This window comes from Ailuropoda melanoleuca, chromosome 7, assembly GCF_002007445.2.
Source record: "Ailuropoda melanoleuca isolate Jingjing chromosome 7, ASM200744v2, whole genome shotgun sequence".
NCBI classification, from domain to species: Eukaryota; Metazoa; Chordata; class Mammalia; order Carnivora; family Ursidae; genus Ailuropoda; species Ailuropoda melanoleuca.
Window position 1 is genome coordinate 43122343 of NC_048224.1, and position 22837 is coordinate 43145179.

A 22837-nucleotide genomic window follows, 5' to 3' on the forward strand; every position below is an offset into this window, starting at 1 on the left:
CTCAGAAGCCCCCCTCCGGCCCCTGGGGTGGGGGTGGGGGGGGCTGACCGGGTGTTGAGCATTTCACAGAGCACCGCCACCCAGCAAATACTCAGTAAATACGTGTGGAATGAATGCGCCAATCCGCGAATCTGGAATTTCTAAGACCTTGGTTCCTGGGCAGAGTCGCGGTCCACACGGCCCGTAGCAGAGTCTTTGTTGAGGGTTGCAAATGTGGGGACGCACGTGCTGAGCACTTGGGAAGGAAACCGTCATGGCAGAGCTCTGCTGCAGTGGAAGGGGCTGCTTTAGAAAGAGGTGAGCCCTCCGTCAATGAGGTGTTCACTCATTCACTGTCATTTTAAAACAGATTGTAAAACATCTGTTCGCCAGGAACCAGATGCTGTAGTCGGTGCTAGAGAAAAAACAAATGTCACTAAGATAAACCTAAGTCCTCCTCCCAAGGAGGACGGTTGCCAGGAGCAGGCCAGGCATGAGTCATGACCTCGCAAGGTGATAAACGCCTGTCTGGGCAGGTGCGGACTGTGGTGAAGGCCTAGGGGACTCACCCTGGAAGAAGTGACTCGAAAACAGAGACCCAGATAGATGGATGGGCACAGGCATGTGTGCTGAGGAGGGGGAAGAAATGGTGCTCTGGGCACAGGCAGAAATGGGATGTGAAGGCCTGTGGCTGAGAAAGAGCATGCCACAGACAGATTTTTTCCCCCCTGAACTCACCGAAGCAATGAGGCTGGAAGGGCAAGCAAGGTCCACCAGTGCAAGGCCCTGTTAACTTGGTCAGGAAGTTCGAGGGTGATCTTTAGGGTCATAGAGAGCTTTTGAAGACAGTTACGTGGTCGGATTATGGTTGATCCAGGTCCTTCTGGCTGCCCACTTGGGTGTGGCTTGGCATCTGACAGTGAGACCGGTCACAGGGAGAGCCCTTGAAAGTCGTTGGGGTTGCTCACAGGAGAGGGCAGTGTCCTGCGTGGGGGGCATGGCAGAGTGTTGCTTCATCCAGATGCTCCTGGGGGTCTCGGGGTGGGGGGTGTGGGGAGCGGGGCAGTGAGGCCCGGAGATCTGAGGGTTCCAGAGCTCTGTCACTAGATGCAGCCTTTCCTGGAGCCCTGCCGGTGGGCTTCACCCTCCTGCTGCAGATACCCAGGGACATTCCTTGTGGCTGGGAAGACTGCGGGACAGGGCTTCTGGGCTGGAACAGAGTCATACTTGGGGGCTCTGGGGCCCTCAATTGCTTGTCTTAGACACCTACTTCCTCGTGTCAGACATGGCAGGTCTGAACTCCTGTGGAAACAATTAGGCTGTTTTGGCAGGGAGGGACCTCTGCTCCCTTTGATGTGTGCTTAAGAGGGGAAAAATGTCCTTTGCTTTTAAAATCCCAGATCAACATTTGGCATCCCCAATCCCCTGGGATCTGGCGGCTTCCTCCTTGAATGGCAGCCCGCAGGCTGCCCATGGCGGTCCCTCCCTTGGCTCTGAAGCTCGGCCTCACCCTTCCATCCGCGCACCCCTGCCATCTTCTGGTTTGGTTCAAGTCCCTGTCGACCCTTTTTGCTTTTCCCAGGCTTGTTCTGTCCTCACGTCTACCTCTCTCAACTATCTCAGAGCAGGGAGTGGCTCTTAGAGCGATCCTGGGGTTCAGTGTCAATGCGAGATCTCAAATAAGGAAAGGGACTTGCCCGTGGTCTCATAGCACAGAGGACAAACATCCGGGTCTCCTGTATCCCAGGGCAATGCCCACTCCTGCAGAGCCAAGAAAAGATACGACAATCAAGAACCAGTGAAGCACTCTTGTGCCGTTGTTCACAGGCTAGCTCATGAAAGGAGGCATCGGGCCCCAGGAGGTCCGAGTTTCGAGATTCTCATCAGCACAATGAGAATACTGATCTGGGAGGTTCTGCCCGGAGCAGTTAGGAATGCGGCTGTTAGGTTCAGTTCCCAGGTACCCTCTTTAAAGCCGTGTAACTTGGAGCTAATCAGTGTCTCTGAGCCTCAGTGTCTGCATCTGTGGAATGGGAACTGAGATACCTAATTCATTAAAAGCCAGTTACAGTTCAACACGGATCTCCTGGGGCCAGGATAAGACTCCGAGTTGTCGCGTGGGAGGGGAAGAGGTGTTCCCCACATTTGGCGTTCTGTCTGCTTATTTTCCCCACCTCTGCCTTCCAGGTGGGGCCCAGTGTCACGGTGACCTGTAGCGAGGGCAAGTGGAACAAGCAGGTGGCTTGCGAGCCAGTGGACTGCGGCGTCCCAGACCAGCATCACGTCTACGCCGCGTCTTTCTCCTGCCTTAAAGGCACCACCTTTGGCAGCAAATGCTCCTTCCAGTGCCGTCACCCTGCGCAGCTGAAAGGTATGGACGAGGGCCCTTTGGCTCCATTTGCCCTGCTTCCTCTGTGGGAAACCCAGAGGCTGCTTCCAGGCCCTCCCCTTGGTCTCAAACACCCAGGGTTCGGCGGGCTTTTATCTGCTCTTCTGATTTCTCTCCACTAATGGAGGGGATTTACGCACACTGCCTTGCTGTGCAGCCAAGGAAAAGGTAGAGTGTGGATAATGTGACAGTGAAATCTCCTCCAGGGTCCTTGCGAGTCTTACAGAAGAGAGAAGGGAAGGAATGAAGGGAGGGAGGGAGGAAGAAAAAGATTAGAAGAAAGTAACATTTGGAGCCAATGTGACTAGTTCACTGGATAGGATTAAGATATGTCTCATTATTATTGCCCTGTTCCCAGGGGAGGACCTGAGCCTCAGAGAGGTTAAAGAACTTGCCCAAGGCCACACTCTCTGCGGTGGGATCCACGTGGGGGCCGTGTGTGTCTTTCACCAGAGCCACTGTTCCTGTGTAGGAGGAATCTGCTGGGAGAGGAGCAGTTGTGGGCAGGAGAGCTTTGCTGGGGGTCTCCTGGGCAAGGCCCGGGGTGGTGGGGTGAGTGAGGCACAGTCAGGCTTACTGGAGAAGAGGCCGGGCCTGGCTGACCTAGGATGTCAGGACCAGAAGGGTTCTCAGAGCTTGTGTAGAATAACTGATTACTTGGAAACATGGTAAAACCGAGGTCCAGTGAGAGGGAGGAAGGAACTTGTACAAAATCACAGAGCAAGTTGGTGGTATTTCTAGAAGGAATGCTCTTGGCTTCCAGTCAGAATACTGGGGTTTGACATGACGAGACATGATCTCCAAGTTATGATGGTTCGACTTACAGTTTTTTGATGGTGTAAAAAGCGGTGTGCTTTCAGTAGAAACCATACCCAGAATTCTGAATTTGACCTTCTCCTGAGCTGCGGATATGTGGTCCCACACACCCTCGGGGTGGTGGGCAGTGACACCTTGCAGCTGATACCCACACAATCATTCTGTCTGCCACTTTCGGTATTCAATAAATTACATGACGTACTCAGCTCTTGATCATAACATAGGCTTTGCGTCAGACAATTTTGCCCCACTCTGCAGGCTAATGTAAGTGTTCCGAGCACATTTAAGGAAGATTGGGCTAAGCGTAGATGTTCAGTAGGTTAGGAATACAAATGCATTTTTGACTTGCAACATTTTCAACTTATGTTGGGTTTATTGAGATGTCACCTCTATCATATATCGAGAAAGATCTGTATACCCTTTTCTCAGACGTTCTAGGACCCTCTCATTTCCTTGTTTTATCAAAGGGAACATGGTCCCTTTACTAGATACCCAAAATGATATCTCCCTCAAACACGGGTCCTACCTCAAATGGGTCCAACCATCAAGCAAAGTTCTGGCCATTAGTCTACTGAATGGGATTAATGGACTCCCATGGGACACGGGTGGGATAGAGGGGAAGTCTGTGAATTCCCTTGAACTTAGATGCAATATTATGTATTCATGAGTTTCCGGCATTTTGATGATTGGAGAGAGTCAGTAGTTCCCCCAGATTTTCAGGGGGGTGCAGAGCTCCCAGTGATTCCTGGACCTGAGTTCCTGGAGGGCAGTGGCTGTGTCTAATCCACTTTCCCATGGCTCACAGCAAGCCCAGAACCTGCCCTGAATAAGACTTCCCAAGGTGTTTTGACAGGATGGCTAGAAAAATTGATAAAAGGAAGACTACAGGAAATGCTTCTTTCAAGAAAAGAGTGAAAGACCAAGCAATCTCCCTAAACTATCCCAAAAGAAAAACAGGAAGCACTAAGGGGTGCAGCCCTTAGGTCCCCTAATTTTTAACCCAGTGTGATTTGAATACAGACGCTATGGACACTTCAGGTGAGGTACTCTAAAGACCTAGGAGAGGTGATGAGACAGTGGAAATCAAAAGCCCTCCACATTTCAGGATTTCGGAGTCCTTCCCTTGGCCCAGATGTGGGGCGTGTTCATGACTCCAGACCAAGAAATCACACTTTTCCTCTCAAACAGAGACCTTTGGGAAGGAGCAGTGTGTACATCAGTATTGATTCTTACAGGCCCCATTATGGCTAAAAATGATTCTTTAAAAAAAAAGATTTATTTATTTATTTTGGATAGAGAGAATGAGAGAGAAAGAGAGTGTGCATGCATGCACTTACAAGCAAGGGGAAGGGGCAGAGGGAGAGGGAGAGAAAGAATCTCAAGCAGACGCTGCATTGAGCATGGAACCCAACACAGGGCTTGAACTCACAATCCTGAGACCATGACCTGAGCTGAAATCAAGAGTTGGACGCTTAACTGATTGAACCACCCAGGCACCCTGCTAAGAATGATTCTCAATCAAAGTGATTCGGACCCTTCTGCTGTTGCTTCTCTGCTGACTGTGTGGAAGGGGGGGAGTGACCCTGCTGTGGAGACGAGGCCTGGGGGAACCCTCATTTTGATAGTTGTTGTTCCCAACTTTGCTGTTCCCTTGAGAATGCAGACAAGCGTCCCTCCGGTGGCCACACTGACCCACTAGGACCCACTGGCATTTCATGCACCTTGGTTGTCAGCATCGTCTGGTGCTCAGTCCCAGATCTGATGCTTCTCCTTGGGTCTGCAGGCAGCAAGGCCTGGGTGAAGGCCCTGCTACCTCTCTCTTGAACTTGTTAATGGCCCCCTTCTCAAGCGAGGGGGTAAAGAGGTGAATAGCCCAACTTCTGTCCTCCATTTTTTGTTTGCTTCCCTTTCCTCTCTTCATTTTGCTTTTCCTAACAGGATAATTAAAGTGAAAAGAGCACTGTCTTTAGAATCAGACAGACTGGGATTCTGCTCCTGGCTCTGCCGCAACGGTTGATTTTAGAAGAGCTATTTCATGGCTCTGAGCTTCAATGCTCTCATCTGTAAAATGGGTGGAGGAGGGCCCACATTGAAGGGGCAGGTTGAGGCCTGAAAGAGATGGTATGTGTAAGATTCCAGAGCCAGAGAAAGTGCTTAGTGAATACTGACCTTCCCCAAGGGGCGCCCTTGTGAGAACCTGCACCATGGCCTCTCTCCAAGCCCTGACCGCTGTCTCATGGAGGCCTTAGTCCTCGGGGCTGCAGACCCATGCTCCCTCCTCCATGCTCTGCCCAGGACCCAGAGGTTAAATGTCGCTAGCCGAGCACCCAGCACCCAGGACAAGCAGTTATGTGTAGCCCCTGGGAGCTGATATAATGTGTGTAACACCCCAAACCCACTCTTGCTTCTATTCCCAATGATTTTTTCTTGAATATTCCCTCTTTCACTTACATTCTGAGCCCTCTTCAAGATGTATGCAAAAATCCTGCAAACTCACAGCCTCAGAGTCCCTTCTGCCAAGGCACTTTACCAAGCAAGCACTACTAGCACAGACAAAAGCTACAAAACCCGAGGGAAAATGCACTCTCAAGTTCAACAACAACGACAAAACTGCAAAATCGTAAATATTTAATTAAAGGGCTGAATACGTCACATTACTTATATCACCTCATCAAACTCAACTCAGCTGTGTTGGGTGCGCTTGTTATGGGGTGCACTTGAGTGTGGAGTGGGGCTTCTAAAAGCAAGTGTGACTTGGAGTGCCGGGCTGGCTCAGCATGGGGCTCTTGATCTCGGGGCTGAGTTCGAACCCCATGGTGGGTACAGAGATTACTTAAATAAATAATCTTAAAAAAAATAAAGTAAGCACACCTTCCTCCTACAAAGATCTTTTTAAAAGGCCCACTTTGTGCTTCTGGCTTTTGTTGGCTTTTCTGTTTTGCTTCTCTAACCTCAGATTGAAAATTCAGACTATCCACTTGTTTCCAGCATATACCAAACACCATGGAGCTCTTCCTGATTTCTCAGACTTTACTGAAGACAAGGATGTGAGCTGGAGGGACACAGAGAGTGACCACATCCCACAGTGCCCCACGTGAATCCTCGTGCCTGCCCTCAGCTCCTTCCCTCACCCAGCACCTCTCCCTGCAGAACCCTGTTATGACTTCCCTCGCTGTAGAAATTAGACATTCTCTCTTCTGTCTCAGGAGGAGACCCTTCCTTCTTTCTCAGAAGCAGAAAGCCAGGCCCTTGAGGGACCCAGGGGTCTCATCAGGGCATCTCCTCCACAAAAACAGGGTCATCCCCCCCACCCCAAGAGAAATTCTCATACAACTGCTAAGAGAATGCTGCTTTCTCCATTTGTCACCCTAGCGTCTGGGATGGTTAGGGTCCAGGATGGTCTAGAACGTCACTGGGTCCAAACCACTGCTGAGTGCTAATGGTAAACCACTACTGAGATTATGTGTGGGGACCTGAGGGTCACAGTAGAAAAGGGACTTGTCCCTTATGAGACCACTTTTTGATGTGAGCACTGCTAAGATGTCATCTCTTCAATAATTCTTCCTCTCACTCCTGCTCCACTCTGAGCAGTTGCTCAAGTTTCAAGAGTCAAATCTCTTCTTACTTGCTGTCTCAGAAGCCCTTTGGCCTGTTTAAAGCCTGTCTTTCAACCCAGAGCCCCATCAAAGTCTGGAACATCAGAACTCGGAGGAGCCCAGGGGTCATCAAGGTGAATCATTTGATTTCATGTCGGGGAAACTGAGGCCCAAGAGAGGAAAACATTTACACAAGGAGACATAGGAGTTACCATTAGTACTGGGGTCCTGACCCGAGAAATGGTACCCCCTTGCTAGGCATGCCATTCTCACCAATCTGGTGAAATCATCTAACTTGGTCTGCCATATGCATTCCCAAGCTTCTTCATGGCAGGTATCCAGCGTTGCAGGCTCCTTTCTCTCTCTTCTTGGGAAGGTTTCCATCACTTATCCCTGACTGTGACTGCATCTGACAACAGCCTCTTTCCTTTGAGCCTAACATGTGGAATGATAAATGGGGCCCCTTGGTAAAGAAATTTGGAAGTGACGGGCACCATTCTGGACACTGGGGAGAGGGTGGAGTTTCTGAAATCTTACTGTATGTCCAGTTGATTTCAAGATACTCCACTCACCCAAATTCTTCTGATTCCGTGAGATGTTCTTTGGCTGTGCTCATGAGTAAAGGCTCTGTCGTGGGATCAAGAGAGCACTTAGGAGCCAGGCAGACCTGGAGGGAGCCCTGACTCTAGATTGAGCAACTCGTGTTCCCTCCTTTGGACTCAGTTTTCTCACCTACAGAATGTGGGTAATGACAAATTGGATTATTAGGAGGGTCAAGAAGATGGCCCTTAGTAAGTCCTCCTCATGGGCTGAATTATAAACAGTTATTGGTAGCCTTCCTTTCAGACATTTAATGGGGAGAACTGGACAAGTAAACAATCAAAATATAACCTGATTCACCTCGGCTAGAATTGGGAGAATCCAGTTTGAGCAAATGACGTACTTGCTGGGACTGCCAAGCCCAGCTTGGATTTTCTCTTTGATTCCTTGGGGTTGCGGGAGCCTAGCGATGTGCTTTCAGGACTAAAATTGGCAGAGGCTTTGCATGTTTCCCTTGATGGCACTATTTCTTCTGCCTCGGCTTCTCCCTCTGACTTGCTATAGCCTGAGTGCTGGGTGAAGGTCCAGTTGGCTGTGGTGGGGAAAATAACCATCCTGAAATCCTCGATGTCCTCAGTTCCCACCTCACCTGCCCCGGGACCTTGTACGCAGAGACCTCTTTGCACTTCCTGTCCTTCCTCCTCTTCCTCTTCTCTAACTCTGTTAAGATCGATTTCCCATCAAGAGCAATGAAACTGAACCTCCTTCCAGTTCCAGCAGCGCTCGCCTTTGGTTGATGCAGCCTCCCGAGGGCTTACATGTCCACTTCCAGTCCCTCTAGCTGCATCTGTGTTTTCTCAAAACAATACAGTGGCCAATATTCTTTCACATCCTAAAATGCTAGAGCTGCAAGAACTCAAAGACCACTTTGGCTTAGGGCCAGAGAGGCTAGGTGACTTGTTCAAGGTCGCATGTAGATTTGTAATAGTTCATGCATTTAATAAATGGGTATTAAGGACCTACTGTGTGCTTGGCACTAGGCTAGGGTCTGGTACTAAAAGAATGAATGAGGTCCATTCCCTGGCCTTAGGATGCAGGCAGGTATTAAAAAAACCAGACCTTAGGGCTCCTGACATTTCTCTTCTTATAGTCTGCCCTGGGTTAATTTCGATCTTAAAGGCACTCTGGAAGAGATTTGGTATTCTGGGTAATCTTTTGAATAAAATAATAAAAATAGGCATATCTCTTTGACAGCACAATTACAATTATTTTAATACTCGTTAGAGACTGGAATTTCTTGAGGCACATTTGTAGACAGGCTGAGCACGATTTATTTTCCTGACTTAAAAAGATGAACTGATGAAGGCACAGGGTCCCATAACCTTTTGGAACCCCGTGTGTGACATCAGCACTGTTATCCCCAGTCAGAAGCTCCAGGCTCAGAAATGCTTGCCCCTGTTGTCCTGAGTCATGTTCCCCCAGGAAACACAGGTAGGGAATGAGATAGGGAGGCTTGGCCATGACAGAAGCATCCAGAGTCTCCTTGAGAGCCAGGTACTGCGGTGGGCAGCCAGAGTTCAGTCCCTTTGGAGAGCTGTGGGAGACGGGGTAGCATCTTCGTTAGACCTACGGCAACTCTGGAAACTGGCATGTTACCCCACCAACTCCATCACGGGTGACATGCCACTTCCAGCAGCATCCATGCCTCAGCCCGGGAGCTGGCCCTGTACACAGGCAGATCGTGCATGTGGGACCACAGCAAAAGGCCTCTGGCCTAGGGTTGCAGGTATGGCACCCATCCCTCGGGGTATAGAGGTCAGTGACCAGGAGATGAGGGCAGGACCGAGATAGCATGTGTCATACCCTGCTTTCTTCAAAGCCACATGGTTGGGTATAGAGTAGTGGCTATAGCTGGGTCATGGAAATATTGATTCTGTGCAGGTCGGCATCTGCATCTTCCAGATTTTGTTGTAGTTGGGGTGGGGGCCATGTCTATGGTCCTGAACCGCCAGCTGCTGCTGTAGTGTGGTTCTTCTTTGGACTGTGGTACACAGCAAGCTCCTCCTTATCCCCTCCCAGAATGGACATTTCCGGTTTGCCTCTCCTCTCTTGACGAACATTTTGCAATTTTTATGTTCTCTTGCCACCAAAGGACCATGACTTGTACTCCACGATGTATAATTCGTATAGCTGATAGGGTGTTGCTTTTAGGAGTCCTAACACTTTTTCCACCGATATTTTGTCCTATGTCCTTTATAACTTCTCTTCCCCTCTCCCCCCTCTTAGTTCTCCCATAGCTTTGGCTATGCCCATACACCCCAAAACACTGCCCCAATCACAAAAGCAGAGGGAAAAGTAGTTTGTAGTTTCTGGTGTTCAAATAGCCTCTGTGCTTCTGTGGAACCCAAATGAATCATCTTCACTTGATGTAGAAATCTGCGTAGTTTGCAGGATCACTGCTGATCAGCACACGGTCCTCTGTGGGGTTTGCGACGCTAGGTCGGCTTGTGCTCACCGACGGATCACACCGACGCAGGAGGAGAAAGAAGACAGTGAATGGGGTCGGGTGCAAGGAGCCTACAGAAAAGGGCTCAGCACTCCCTGCTTCGTCTTCGACCGGCTCTGTTTGTCTCCAGAGTACCTACTGCCTGTAGCACGCCAAACGGCGTATTTCTTTGCACAGTTTCTTGGGTCCCGCCCCATCATACTGGAATCGAAGCTCCAAGAGGCCAGGGTTTGAGGGTTTTTGTTTCTTTGTTTTGTTCACGGCTATGTCCCAACATACCAAAGAGCACCTGACCCATTGTCAGCATGCATAGATGCTTGTTGGCTGAGCGAAGGGCCACTCCCACATCCCCTGCCTCAGATTGGCCAGCAAAGGCAAGGTTAGGAGGGAGGGAGGGAGGGGGGGAGGTAAGAAGGGAGGGATGGGGGAAGACCCAAACAGGGAATCTGACAGCCCTTTCTTGGACACTTTTCGTAAATGTTTCGTTTTCTCTTCTCATCGCCATGAGAGGCAGGCGTGATTGTTTTCTTCCTGTAGGTTGGAGAGTTGGGGCTTGCCTCTCTCGTTTGGCTCCCTCAGAATAGATAAAAAGGCTCTAATGAGCATAGGTAGCCAGTTGCCCATGGAAAACAACAATCACCTCTGTTAGTAGACAACACTGACTAAGCTTCTGTTTGCCTTTTACTAACTACGAGGACTTGGTCAGGTCACTTCACTCTCCCAGTCTCTACTCCCAAGCATGCATTGTCCTGCTACGAGCCCCCTGTGAGACTAACTCAGATGACATCCCCACAGCACTCAGGACACAGCGCATGTCAGCTTCGGCCCTACCCCTCCACCCCTGCACCCCTCCAGGCTTCCTGTCCCGCAGCCTCCCACATGTGTCCAGCCCTGCTTGTCAACACCGTTCAGTAATAACCGTGGAGATGAGCGCCAGGTTGAGAAACGCAGGTTTCCGGTCCATCTTTAGTTGTCTTGGGGAGGTTTGGGGCAGGCTGCGCGTCCATGATGTACGACCTGGCAGTGGAAAGGCCGACGCCGTGTGGCTTACTTTTCTTTGCACCGATCGCCATCAGGCCAGTGTCCCGGTGGCAATCAGCACATCTGTCGGAGCTGGCACAGGCTACAGGGGAGCGCTGTTTTCTCAGCTGCTCTGGCAAAGCTTCCCTGAACACTGGGGCCTGCAAAAAATATCAAAGCTCCAGATACCACAGTGCCGACACTTCCAGGCACCAGGGGGGCTAGGAGACGTACAGGGGCGCAGGGCCCAGGGAGGAGCGGCCAGCAGCTCGGGGGCGCACGGCACACCGCTGTCAGGGCTCAGAGTCGATTCTGATGGGAGCCTGTGTTGTCAGTTATTAGAAGGCAGATGTACTTTCGCCTCCGGGCTCGGATGCCCACCTGGCAGAGCAAGAAGGATGGATGGAAGGAGCGGGAAAGTCTCTTTCCTGCACAGTAGAAGGGGTTCCAGATCGGGGGTCAGGATCCTTGAGTTTTGGTTTGCTGTAGGTGTGGGGTGAGTTACTCCCCAACTTGGATCTTCTCTTTGTCACAGCACTCTTGATCTCCCAGGGGCCCTCAGTTGTAAACAGAAGGGGCTGGAATTCTAAGAGGAAGACCCTCTGGCTTTTCTAGTTTAATGAAACCCAGGCAGCCCGGAAGTGAGCTCGGCTCTCAGAAACCCCCTCCCGCCCCGTCTGCTAACCCTGCCCGCCTGTGTCCTCCAGGCAACAACAGCCTCCTCACCTGTATGGAGGACGGACTGTGGTCCTTCCCAGAGGCCCTGTGTGAGCTCATGTGCCTGGCTCCGCCCCCGGTGCCCAACGCAGACCTGCAGACGGCCCGGTGCCGAGAGAACAAGCACAAGGTGGGCTCTTTCTGCAAGTACAAGTGCAAACCTGGATATCACGTGCCTGGCTCCTCTCGGAAGTCAAAGAAGTAAGTAGGGCTGGAAACACACACTCACAGGTTCTGGGGGCGAGGAGAGCCAGGTCTGGCTGTCTGATTATAAGGAGGCACTCATTTTGTTGTTGTTGTTGTTGTTGTTGGAGGCAGTACCCACTGTTCATCACATGCTGCCCTGTGGGAATCTACAGGGACATTGTTAGTAACTGCCTGCTGGCTGTGTGACCTTAGGCAAGTGACTTCACTTCTCTGGGCCCCTACTTGTCAACAATAAGGTGGGGACGATAATACAAGTTACTGCATAGTATTATTGTAAAGAATAAACGAGGATGTGTATATAAAAGTGTTTGCAAGGTGCCTGGCATGTAGTAATTGCTCAATAAATGGTAGATATGGATATCGTCATTGTACTAGCACCCATGAGAACACTCTACAAGGAAGGGAGAAGACAAGAGTTTGCAGGACTTGAGTTTATTTCAATCCACATGGAACTGAGAGAATGTCTGAAACTCTTGCTTGCCCCAAGTCAGTGAATTTTCTTTAATCCCTACACATGCCCCCTACCAACCAACAGGGCAGTTGGGGGATCAGGAGTGGGAAAGGGAAACGAGAGGCCAGCTGGCTCCAGAGAAACGTGGGTGTTTGGATAGGGCATGAGTCCAGCCATCTGATCCTTGAGACATCTCTTCCTTTATCTCTTCTTTGAAGACGGGCTTTCAAGACACAGTGTACCCAAGATGGCAGCTGGCAGGAGGGAGCTTGTGTTCCCGTGACCTGTGACCCACCTCCGCCAAAATTCCACGGGCTCTACCAGTGCACAAATGGCTTCCAGTTCAACAGCGAGTGTAGAATCAAGTGTGAAGACAGCGATACTGCCCAGGTAAGACTCCTTGAACTTGAGGTCGGTGCTTTGGGCCCCCTCCAGTCGGCTTATGGAAGACCCACCTGTACCTGGAGAACAGCGTCCTTCGGGAGATTGTCGGCAGACACAGCAGTGTCACCAGTGCAGAAGTGAAGAAACTGGGTTCTCATTCTCTTCTTTGGGAATCTCCACGAGCCTTGTTTTCCTCCCTAAACACCCTATTTTGGCTCTGAGATTCTTAGCTTTGCAAAATGGTTAATGTTAGAGCCCTTACGAAGGAAAGCATATATGGAATACCATGGTGTGAAAACGATCACAGTTGAGTTACTCTGATAGGAGTGACCAGGGTGGTTTTGCCAACTTTCCACCACCATCACCTGTGGCTGTACCTAGAGTATTTAAAAACGCAAGGCCGCCGTGTCCTCAAGACATGCTCTGCCGGCATGGGGAGAGGAGGAAGCACGTTCCGATTAGCAGTATACAGTCCGGAGAACACAAGGGAAGGGAGGGGGACCAGAAGCAGAGAGCAGGGTTTGGATCTTATCTCCATCCCCTTGTAACTGAGAGGAGGTCTGGCACACCCACCCGTTCCTGCTGAAGGCATCTGTGACTAAAGTTGTCTTACTCCTTCTAAGACAGGTAGGGAATCTAGAATGGAAAAGGGAAATGGTACATCCCCTGGCGGTTACTCTGTGATAAACCAGCCGTTTTGGGTTGATAGGCTGAGCCCTATATTTCAAGGGTGTGCAAGGACCTTCTGCCCAGTGGGGCTGGGGTTCAGCCGTCTGGGCCCCCAGGCTGGCTTCACCGGCAGCTGGTCCTCATGCATCTTTATTAGTGCCCCGCCAGTGCCAGGCCCTGCCAAACCGCCACCCTCAGCCCCTCTCCCCTGCTCTTCACATGCAAACAATCGCCGAGTCCTACCCGTTCTGCCTCCAGGATGTCTCCTGAAGCTGTTCTCACCTGTCGCTAGTACCGCCATCCTAATTCAGGCCACCATCATCTCTTTCCTGAGCCACATGCAGCCTTCTGATTATCTCCCAGCATTCATGCCCTTGCCCCCCTCCAGTGCAAGCTCTGCATTTTCAGCCCAAGCACTTTGTTCAGAGCACACATCTTATCCCAATTCCCCAGCTTAAAGCCCCTCGTGAACCAGTGACCCCCATCCCCCGGAGGATAAGCTCCCACTCCTTGGGGTGGATCCAAGGCCTCCAGGGTGATTGCACGCCCTCTCACCTCTGCATCGTCAGTGAAAGAGTTCCTCTTCCCTTTTCCAGCTGCCTCGCTCCTAATCTTCCTTCCCAGGCCAGCCCAGGCACCCATTCCTCCAGGAACCCCTTTTTTTATTGGAGGATGGTTGACATACCATTCGTTGCAGGTGCACAACCCCGTGATTGGACAAGATTGTATGTCGTGCTGTGTTCATCACACACGTCGCTACCATCTGTCACCATTCAGTTCTATCACACTACTGTAGACTATCTTCCCCGTGCCGTACCTCTCATCCCTGTGATTTATTCACTCCATGACTGGAAGTCCGTACCTCCCACTCCCCTGCATCTGTGTTTCCCATCCCCCCACCCCTTCCCCTTTGGCAACCATCAGTTTCAGGAACTCTTTCTTGAGGTCCTCTGTGTGGTTGGGCTCAGTGCCTCTCCTTGAGGTGCCCCTCCCCCTCCCCCTCCCCCCAGCCAGCATTGGCCACACTGCACTGTAACTCGTTTCAGGTGCCCCCTTCCTCAGGCTGTGAAGTGCTTGACCACCTCTTTCATCTGCCCTGAGTTTTCAGCACTTGGGACACCTAGTAGGTGCTCAGGGAATGTCGAGCCATGAGAGTCAAAGAAAAACTCACACTCAGAGAAGTCATTCAACCATCCAGAGTCACACAGCTGGTGTTGCCTGAGCCAGAATCTAGATCCCCCCAACTGTGGACAGACTGAATCCAATAGGCACCCCCTGAAAATCCTTCATCCTGTACACGCTTAGATGTCTGGGTACCCAGCTCATTCCCATCCTTGCCTGCCGGGGAAGCAGAAACCGGTGCCAGAAGAAGCAGAGGCCAGAGATCACCATGGCCTCACGCAGGCTGATCAACTTCCCTCTCCCTCCCTTACATAAAACTGTTGCTAACAGTTACCCAAACTGCTGAGCCAAAAACTATTCTGGCCACAGTCATGTTATCAAACTGAAACCCAGTCTGCCTGGGGCCTGCCAAGTACCTTTCATGGCCAGTTTGTATTTAAAGGAGAGGAAAATGTAAATTTATCAGACGACTCAAGCAGTTCTGTTTGGCAACTGGCGGAGAGGCTAGACGCAAAGAAGCGGAGTATTGCTTGTCAGCTCAAAGAATGAGGGGACGCGTGCCAAATGGGCTCCTAATACAATTGACGTTTCTAGTTTGTACCGAAAATGAATTTCCTCTACCCTCAGACCAGGGGCCTGAGAGCCAAATCTAGTATTCACCTCAGATCCCCTCTTGCTGCCTGTAAACACAGCAGAAACCTACGGCCCAGAGCATCTTGAATTAAACAGCTGGTATGGAGCCGGAATTCTTTGCTTTCCAAACAAGTTCCAGATCCTGGCAGAAGAGGACAGGGACTAGTATGGGGGAAGTTCACGTACTCCCTCCCACTGCCTCTAAAAGGAAATTGACAAATAAAACGTCCAGGTCATTTGTTCCTTGGGAGCCAGTATGATGCTGGATCCGGATTCTGAGTTCAAATCCTGACTTCACCACTTACCAGTGGGTGGACTTGGGCAAGTTGTTTAACCCTTTAAGTTTCAGTTTTCTCGTGGGGGAGGGTATATAATACTACCTGCCAGTGGTTTGTGAGGATTAAATAAGGTAGTGAAAGTACCGCATGTCTATGAGTAACCCCTGAAATTGTGCAGTGTGCAACCTGTGCCACCATACATGGTGCCCTGGGGAAGGCACAGATGAACTAGATTCCCTTTTAGGTCACTTCTAGTGGAGAGAATCCCTGATGCTCCATGTGGGCTCCTACAGAATCTGGAAACAAAGACAGTGGCTTGAAAGTTATCCCTCTGTGGGTGGCTGGCCCCAGAAAGTCAGAAAAGGGGGCAGCTGTCATGCATGAAGCCACAGGATGGGATGGGGAGACCAGTATGAACCATAGGGAAACCTGATTTATTGCTCAAATAATCCTGTACAATATATGGACTGTCTAGACTAGCAATGCCCAGTAGGACTTTCTGCTATGATAAAAATTGTCCCAATCTATGCTTTGCAGTATGGTGGCCGCTGGCTGCATGTGGCTGTGGAGTACTTGAAACATGGATCGAGCGACCAAGCAACTAAATTTTACCCTTTATTTAATTTTAAATAGTTCAAATTTAAATGCAAACAGCCACGTGAATATAGCAGCTACCATATTGGAGAGTTCAGCTCTCAAATTTATAGTGTTATTATTTCTGTAAACTAAGACAGAGAACCTTGGTAATAACAGCTTCTCTACTTTTCAGTATTTCTGGGATGCCAGACTGGTGCCCCGGACTTTCATTTTGAGACCTCCCACCAGACATTTGAAAAAGAAACCAAAATCCCCTTTTTCGAATGAGGAAAGCAGTCTCAGAGGCTAAGTTCTTGCCCACGGTTACGAGTGAGTGGGTGGTGCCCTGCTCTTCCTACTGCCCCTGAACACTTCCAGGACAGGCTAGTGGCGGAGGGCAGGAACTCCGTCCCCAGACAGCTGGGGAGAAGTGCTGATTGCCCCAACACTTAATCCAGCTCAGATGCTCCGGAGCTGTCCGAGGTGATAACTCAGGCCCGGTTCCCCAAGAGAAGCATGGCGGGGGGAGCGGCATTTGTAGGTGATGGCAGGAGCGGCTGTCTTGTGATTGGGGCAGAGTCTGTGGGAGATGCATGCACGGGGACTGCACAGCAGAGGAAGAGGCTAGAGGTGCTTGCGGACGAAGGAGTACTCTAACCAGGGTTACCAGCAGCTCAGAGGGAGCGGGACAGGCAGGGTGGGAGGGGAATCAGTAATGTACCCAGTTCAGTGCATGGATCACAGAGGTGGCCGTAAAAGCCTTTCTGCCACTGGTGGCATGCATGTGGCTCATGTGTTTATGGGCTCTGCTGTGGATACAGCCCAGTTCTCACACATACAGTGCCTCTCCAAGCAGGGGTGGCTTCTGGTTGCCTGGGCACTCTGGGCTTCCTAGAGGAAGTTAGAAACGTTACAGGAGGTGGGCAGGACCTAGGAGATCCCCTGCTGCAACCCACTTATTTTCTAGATGGGACCACTGGAGCCCAGAGAGGGGAAGAGACTTGCCCCAAGTCACACAGCAAGTCACCAGCAGAGTCAGGTCTCCACGTCTCTCACCTCCTAACCAAGTCATTGCTCACACCAGATTTTCTGCCGGTGCTTCCTCATACACATAGGGCTACATGGCACCCTTGTACCTGACTTGGAAGATGCGAAGTGCATATAAGGGCACTGCCTGGGAGCGAGGCCAGTAATTAATAGCAGGGGCGATTTATTGAGCATTTGCTACTTGCCAGTCACTGGGCTAAGTGCTCCACCCAGACCACTTTATTTCAGCCCCACAGCACCTGTCTGGCATTACTGCCCCATTCTGTAGATGTGGAAGCTGAGGTTCCGTGAGTTAAGGTGGCTCACCCCACGTGATATAGCCAGGAGTGGTGGACCTGAGATTCCTGTTCTAGGTCAGCCCACCTCCAAAGCTTAGCCCTTTATGTCCCACTGCGCTGCCCAGTCCTGTCCCACTCTGAGGCTGCCACATGTCTCTCTGCCATTAGTCTGTCTATTTCCATTTCTGCTAAGGAGAACAAATCTTATTCTCCCTCTCCGCTCCTCTCCCTGCCTCACCCCTCCATTGTAGTGAAGGGACAGAGGCTTAGTCAGGAGACCCGCCTCTGGGATTGGCGATCTCCATGCCTCGGGCATGCTTCCTTCCCACGGCGGCTGCTGCCACTTCTTTAACGTGGGTGGTGCTTGAGTGGATTCTGAGGTCCCCCTAGAGACGCCGCAGCAGAGCAGCCTAGAGCCTTCGCTGACACCGAGAGAGCCCAGTGTGTGTGTTGAGCTCTAAATGCTTCACATAATCTAACTTACTCAGTCCTCGTGAGGACTCTGTCAGGTGGACCCCATGCCCGTTTGATAGCTGAGGAAATTAAGGAACACGGGGAGGTTAAGGAGCTTCCCAAGTACTCACAGCGAGGAAGTTGCAGGGCTGGGATTCGAATCTGTGTAGTTTGGCTCGAGTCCATGCTCCTAACTGTTACACTAACATCATTTAAAAATTCACCTTTTCGCTTCCTAGCTGAGCCTCAGTTTCTGAATCTGTAACAAGGAAATGATTACTGTGTCATTAAAAGGATTTTTAAATGCCTGTAGGGCACTTGGCACATCATGGATATTTGATGACAGAATTGTTGTATGCCTCTAGCACTTTGTGGGCCTGTGTGACTAAAGAGAGTTTGAGAGAGTACACGTGCTTTTTTACAGACGGATTCACAGGCACAGAGAGGCAGACTGCTTTGCGGAGGGATGCTCAGCCCTCTTGGAAGAGATTTCACCTTAGCACACAGAACTGTGCATTCGGAGCCGAGAGTACCCGTGGGCCCCGTGCCCAGTGCTCTTGGGTTCTCTCGGATGGCATCCTCAATGTCAGGTGTTCCATGGTCACACTAGACTTAACATCAGAGGTTAATTCCGAGGCTCTGTACTCGCTGGTAGGTAAGCCCCGAGTCCACCAAGATCTGGTCCTAAAAGGGAATTCGGAAATCCAGAAAGGCTCTGGAAAGTCCGCTGTGCACTGGTCACAGTGAGGGCAAAGGTGCAGAGGTGGGAAGCAAGAGAAATGTGCGGGAGAGACCAGCTAACCATGAGACTAGAAGGAAAGACAGGTGCAGAGCAAGAGATGGGGCTAGACGTGTCATCTGGGTTCCACCGTGGAGGCCTTGGAGTGCCAGGCCACAAGGATGACTTGTTTGGAAGGTGACGGTGCCTTAGTAGAAGGATGGCATACTTTTTAAAGGCAGATTTAATCAGCAGCCGAAAGTGCCCGACGAACTGGGCAGGAGGGAGAGAGGCTGGAGGCAGCAAGACCCCTGCCTTTATGCTCCCCTTTTCTATGGTGGAGGCTTCTATGGTGGATTTCTGTATGGCGAAATTCCCTGAGCAGATTCCAGCTAGTTCTAATACGTTCTCTGCTGCACACCGAGGTCCCCAGCCAACTCTGGCCCACGTAGTGCTGAGGTCTGCAGCCCTTCAGGGGCTGGAGGCCAAATGCATCATAGGCCCAGGCCAAGGCTCCAGGAAATTGGGGTCAATTTCCTAGTCTCCCGAGGGCCTAGCAGAATCATGGGGTCTGGGGCCTGGGGCTCCAGGAGGAAGAGTCGCTTCTCTGAAGCCACATGAAGCTGCCTAAACTCTCCCTGAGCTCACGCAGAACCTCTGGGGGTGGGCCCTGCAAGACGTCCCGCAGCTGCGTGCTTGGGATGGGCCACCCTTGTCCCCTGGTCACAGAGGCTTCCACTGCAGTCGGAAAGGCCTGTGAGAGGCCCAGAGATGGCCCCCCTTTTCTCTTCTGAATCCTGTCTCCTTGCAGCTGTTTTCTCAGACAGGGGAGGTCCAGCCTGCAGCAGCCCTTTCAACAGCCGATGCCTTTCTTCCTGCGCGCACTCATTCATTTATTCCCTCGTTCGCCCATGTCTTCGTTGGTCACTCGTGCATGTATCCCCTCACCCACACGTTTCATTATGTTCTTGCTTATTGAACAGATTCATTCCCTAACTCTCTACCTGGTCACCCCATCTCCTGTCACACAGTTCCTGGTGAACCCAAATGTCTCCTGAGTGATGAATGAATGGACTCACGTGGTCAGGACCTGTGATGTGCTGTGGAAAAGCCCCGGGGATGCGGGGGGAAGGGGGCACCGTCTTGGGCCTTGAGGAGTTCATCCTCTAGGTGGGAGCGGATGATAAACAAAGAGGCAGGGCGTGTCAGAGACCATAAGGTAGCGCGCCCTGCGGAGTTAGGGCAGCCTCAGGACGGGACGTCTGTGCCAGATAAGGTGTCAGGGCGGGGAGGGAAACAGCAGCTAGGAGCATGAGCGCAGAAGCTGGTGGCGGGAGATGGCATATGGTGCCTCTGAGAATGCGGGCGATTTAAACCAATTTCAAGGTTGGTGGCGGTGCTGTAGGGAGCGAAGCCATGGCGAATTAGCGGGAGTTAAGGCCGCGGGGCTCTGGAGGCCAGGCACAGGAGCTGAAGGGAAGCTGAGGGGCACGGGAGCCCAGGCATAGATTTTCATGCTGGTAGAGGACAGTCAGCTCCCCTGGCCTCATACAGGGTTTCTCTTCTTATCCGAACTTGAAAGAGGGAGAGAATACACCGTTTGTTCTATGATGGAGGGACCCCAGTCCAGAAACCACCCACGGTTCTCCATTCTCAAGGGGTAGAGTCCAAACTCCATAAGCTGACATCGAAGGCCCCACCCCGCATCTGCCCTACCAGCTCATCCTCCCTTGACTCACGAGAACCCCCGGGGAGCTCTCTGCTGTTCCCTATACTTCCTTGCATTTGCACATGCCCTTTGGCCTTCCAGAAAGGTCTTTCTATCCCTGTTCTGCCTGTGATTCTGTGGATCCTTGAAAACGCTCTTCCATTTATCACCTTCTCTGCTGGGCCTCCCTGCTTGCCCCTGACAAGCGATTACTCTCCCTGTGTCCTCACAGCACCGAGCACCGAGCACCGTCGCACTGACGTGGCTGGTGCCTGCCCACATGACTGTCTTTCTCACGGGGGCCGGTGCCAGCTCCCTTTACTTTCGGACCCCACAGGGCTGGGCACAGACTGGGCACTAAGAAATGGTCCTTGGATTCAGGGGCGGTTCTAAATATCTGCAGAGCGGGACATCCCACTAGGATCCCAGACTTCGAAAGGAGGCTCAGAGAGAGGACTGTGCCTGTAAGCCGCATGTGCCCACCGCCTTGCGGAAGATCGAGAAGCCGTGTAGTGCCTGTTTTAAAGAAATGGGGTGGAGGGCACGGACAGAAGGACCCCCACACTACCCTCCAGGGGCCATTACAGCTGGAACAGAATGGAATGGAGCAAAAGGAAGGAAGGAAGGGAAAGGAGAGGAAGGAAGTGCCCTGGAAGGAAAAGCTTCTGACCTGCCCAGTTCGCGTGTGGCAGGGCTGTCCCGTGGGGTGCTTTCTCACCAGTTGAGGGAAACCAGCTTTGCTGAATGCCTGCCCTCTCACAAACAGCTCCAGGACCCACGCTCGTACTTACTGTATGGGCTGGGGTGTGTTCGGTCACCTACCCTCTCAGTTAAAAAATTAACACACAAAACAAATCCCTCTGACTGAAATCTGAAAGAGCTCGAAGCTAGGGTTCAGGAAACCTGGGAGGTAGGCTCCCTGGAGAGCTCGGAGCATGTTTCCTCCCCAGTTGAGTCTTCAGTTTCCCCATCTGTCAAGCGGAGATGTTAACAGTGCCTCTATTTAGGGTAATTGGGTTTCCTTCCTTCCTTCCTTCTTTCTTCCTTTCCTTTCCTTCCTTCTTTCCTTCCTTTTTTCTTTTGTCTTCCCTCCCCTCCTCAGCTCTCCTCTCTTCTCCTCGCCTCTCCTCTTCGTTTTTTTTTCTTTTTTTTTCTTCTCTTTTCTTCTCTTCTCTTTTCTTTTCTTTTCTTTTCTTTTCTTCTTTTCTTTTCTTTTTTATCTTTTCCACAATTCCTTTCAGTGTTTCTACCATTGTTAAGAAATTGTTTTGGGAACATTTCCAAGGCTCTGGGGAGATGAGGAACGGTTTCCTCTTTTACTTTGAGGGTCTTATTATGGTGAGGGACAGTCCCTCTCAGTCGCCCTGACTGTTCTTCTGTGGTGCTCAGGGACGTGGGAGCAACGTCATCCACTGCCGGAAAGATGGCACCTGGAGCGGCTCCTTCCACGTCTGCCAGGAGATGCAAGGCCAGTGCTCAGCCCCGGACCCGCTCAACAGCAACCTCAAACTGCAGTGTCCGGAAGGCTATGCCATAGGTACAGGGGGTGCGTGGGGGCGGCCGTGGGAGGGGCAGGTCCCTCTGGGGGCCTGGGGCTAGTGCCTCGCGGGGTGACTGGGCACCTCTCACTCGTGATGCCCCATGGGAGGGGGGCAGAGATGAAAGAGACCAAGTCCTGTGCTGTGCTCCCAGAAAGAGTTGAGGGCACGGATGTTGATGAAGAAACGGTCGGTGAGTGTAGAGGGTCGTACCGGAGTATAGAGAAGCTCCCCGCTGTGTCGGGGGACACCGAAGTCTCCCTGGGGAAGGGATGCCTCTGTAGGGATTGGAAAGAGCTCATTGGGCAGGGGACGGCCTTCCAGACAGAAGGAACCCTGCGGCGCAAAGGGGAAGGAGATGCGAAGCACACGTCATATTTCGGAAGGCGGTGGTGATCCGGTGTTAATCTTAAATTGTGCATAACACTAACCCTTCGTGAGTACCTACTACGGCCGGGCCCCGCAGCAAGCACTCCAGAGGCATGGTATCTGCTCCATGATCTTAACTGGTGAGGAGATGGAGACCTGAAGGGATAACAGAACACTCCCTGGATCCAGACATCTCTCTTACTCTGAAGCCTGAGTTCTTTCCCTGGCATCTCCGTTGCCTCCAGCGGAGAGGGTAAATAGCGTGTTCCGAATACTATTTGTGTGGCGATAGGCTAGCTCACAGAGTGCTCGCAGTGAGGGGAGACAGCCTGGGGTCGGGTGCCACGGGTCTGCCTGTTTGAAACCAGGCGTCTGGACAGATGCGTTAATCACAGGCTCCGAGGCTTTCTGGGGAACTGGACGTGCATCGAGTCTGACCTCAGCTGAGGGCAGTGGAGCTGACCTCTTGGGCTGATTCCCTAATTGACCATGATGAAAAGCCCAGGGACTTGGATGTTCTTTCTCATGGCCAGTGTGATTTATGGGATAATCAGCAGGGATGTCTGGAGCAGAAGGTTATCACGCACACATTCACTCCCAGTCACACACAGCCAACAAGTTCTGCACCCAGCAAAACGGGAGCTGTCACTTCTTGTCCAGAAGCGAGGCCTGTGCTTGGAGAGGGGAGGTGCATGGGGCCTCTGACCACCTCCTTTCAAAGATGGAAACATAGAGGCTGAGAGTGCACGTACAGTCTTCACCTAAAAGCAGATTAGAAATCGGCGCTCCTGCCTTGAGTCCAGAGCACCCACTCCTGCGTGGGTGAGAAAGCCCTCCCAGTGC

At 51.5% G+C, this 22837-nt stretch overlaps 1 protein-coding gene across 1 annotated transcript in view; it reads left to right on the plus strand.

Moving 5' to 3' along the window:
- Positions 1–22837, plus strand: part of PAPPA (pappalysin 1) — a gene marked incomplete at its 5' end in the record, with an annotated part of 257025 nt that overhangs the window by 198122 nt on the left and 36066 nt on the right. The window contains 4 exons of the mRNA XM_034663722.1: positions 2167–2350; positions 11554–11764; positions 12440–12611; positions 21477–21624. Of these exons, the coding sequence (XP_034519613.1) occupies positions 2167–2350; positions 11554–11764; positions 12440–12611; positions 21477–21624 (715 nt within the window). The remainder of the gene's footprint in view (positions 1–2166; positions 2351–11553; positions 11765–12439; positions 12612–21476; positions 21625–22837) is intronic.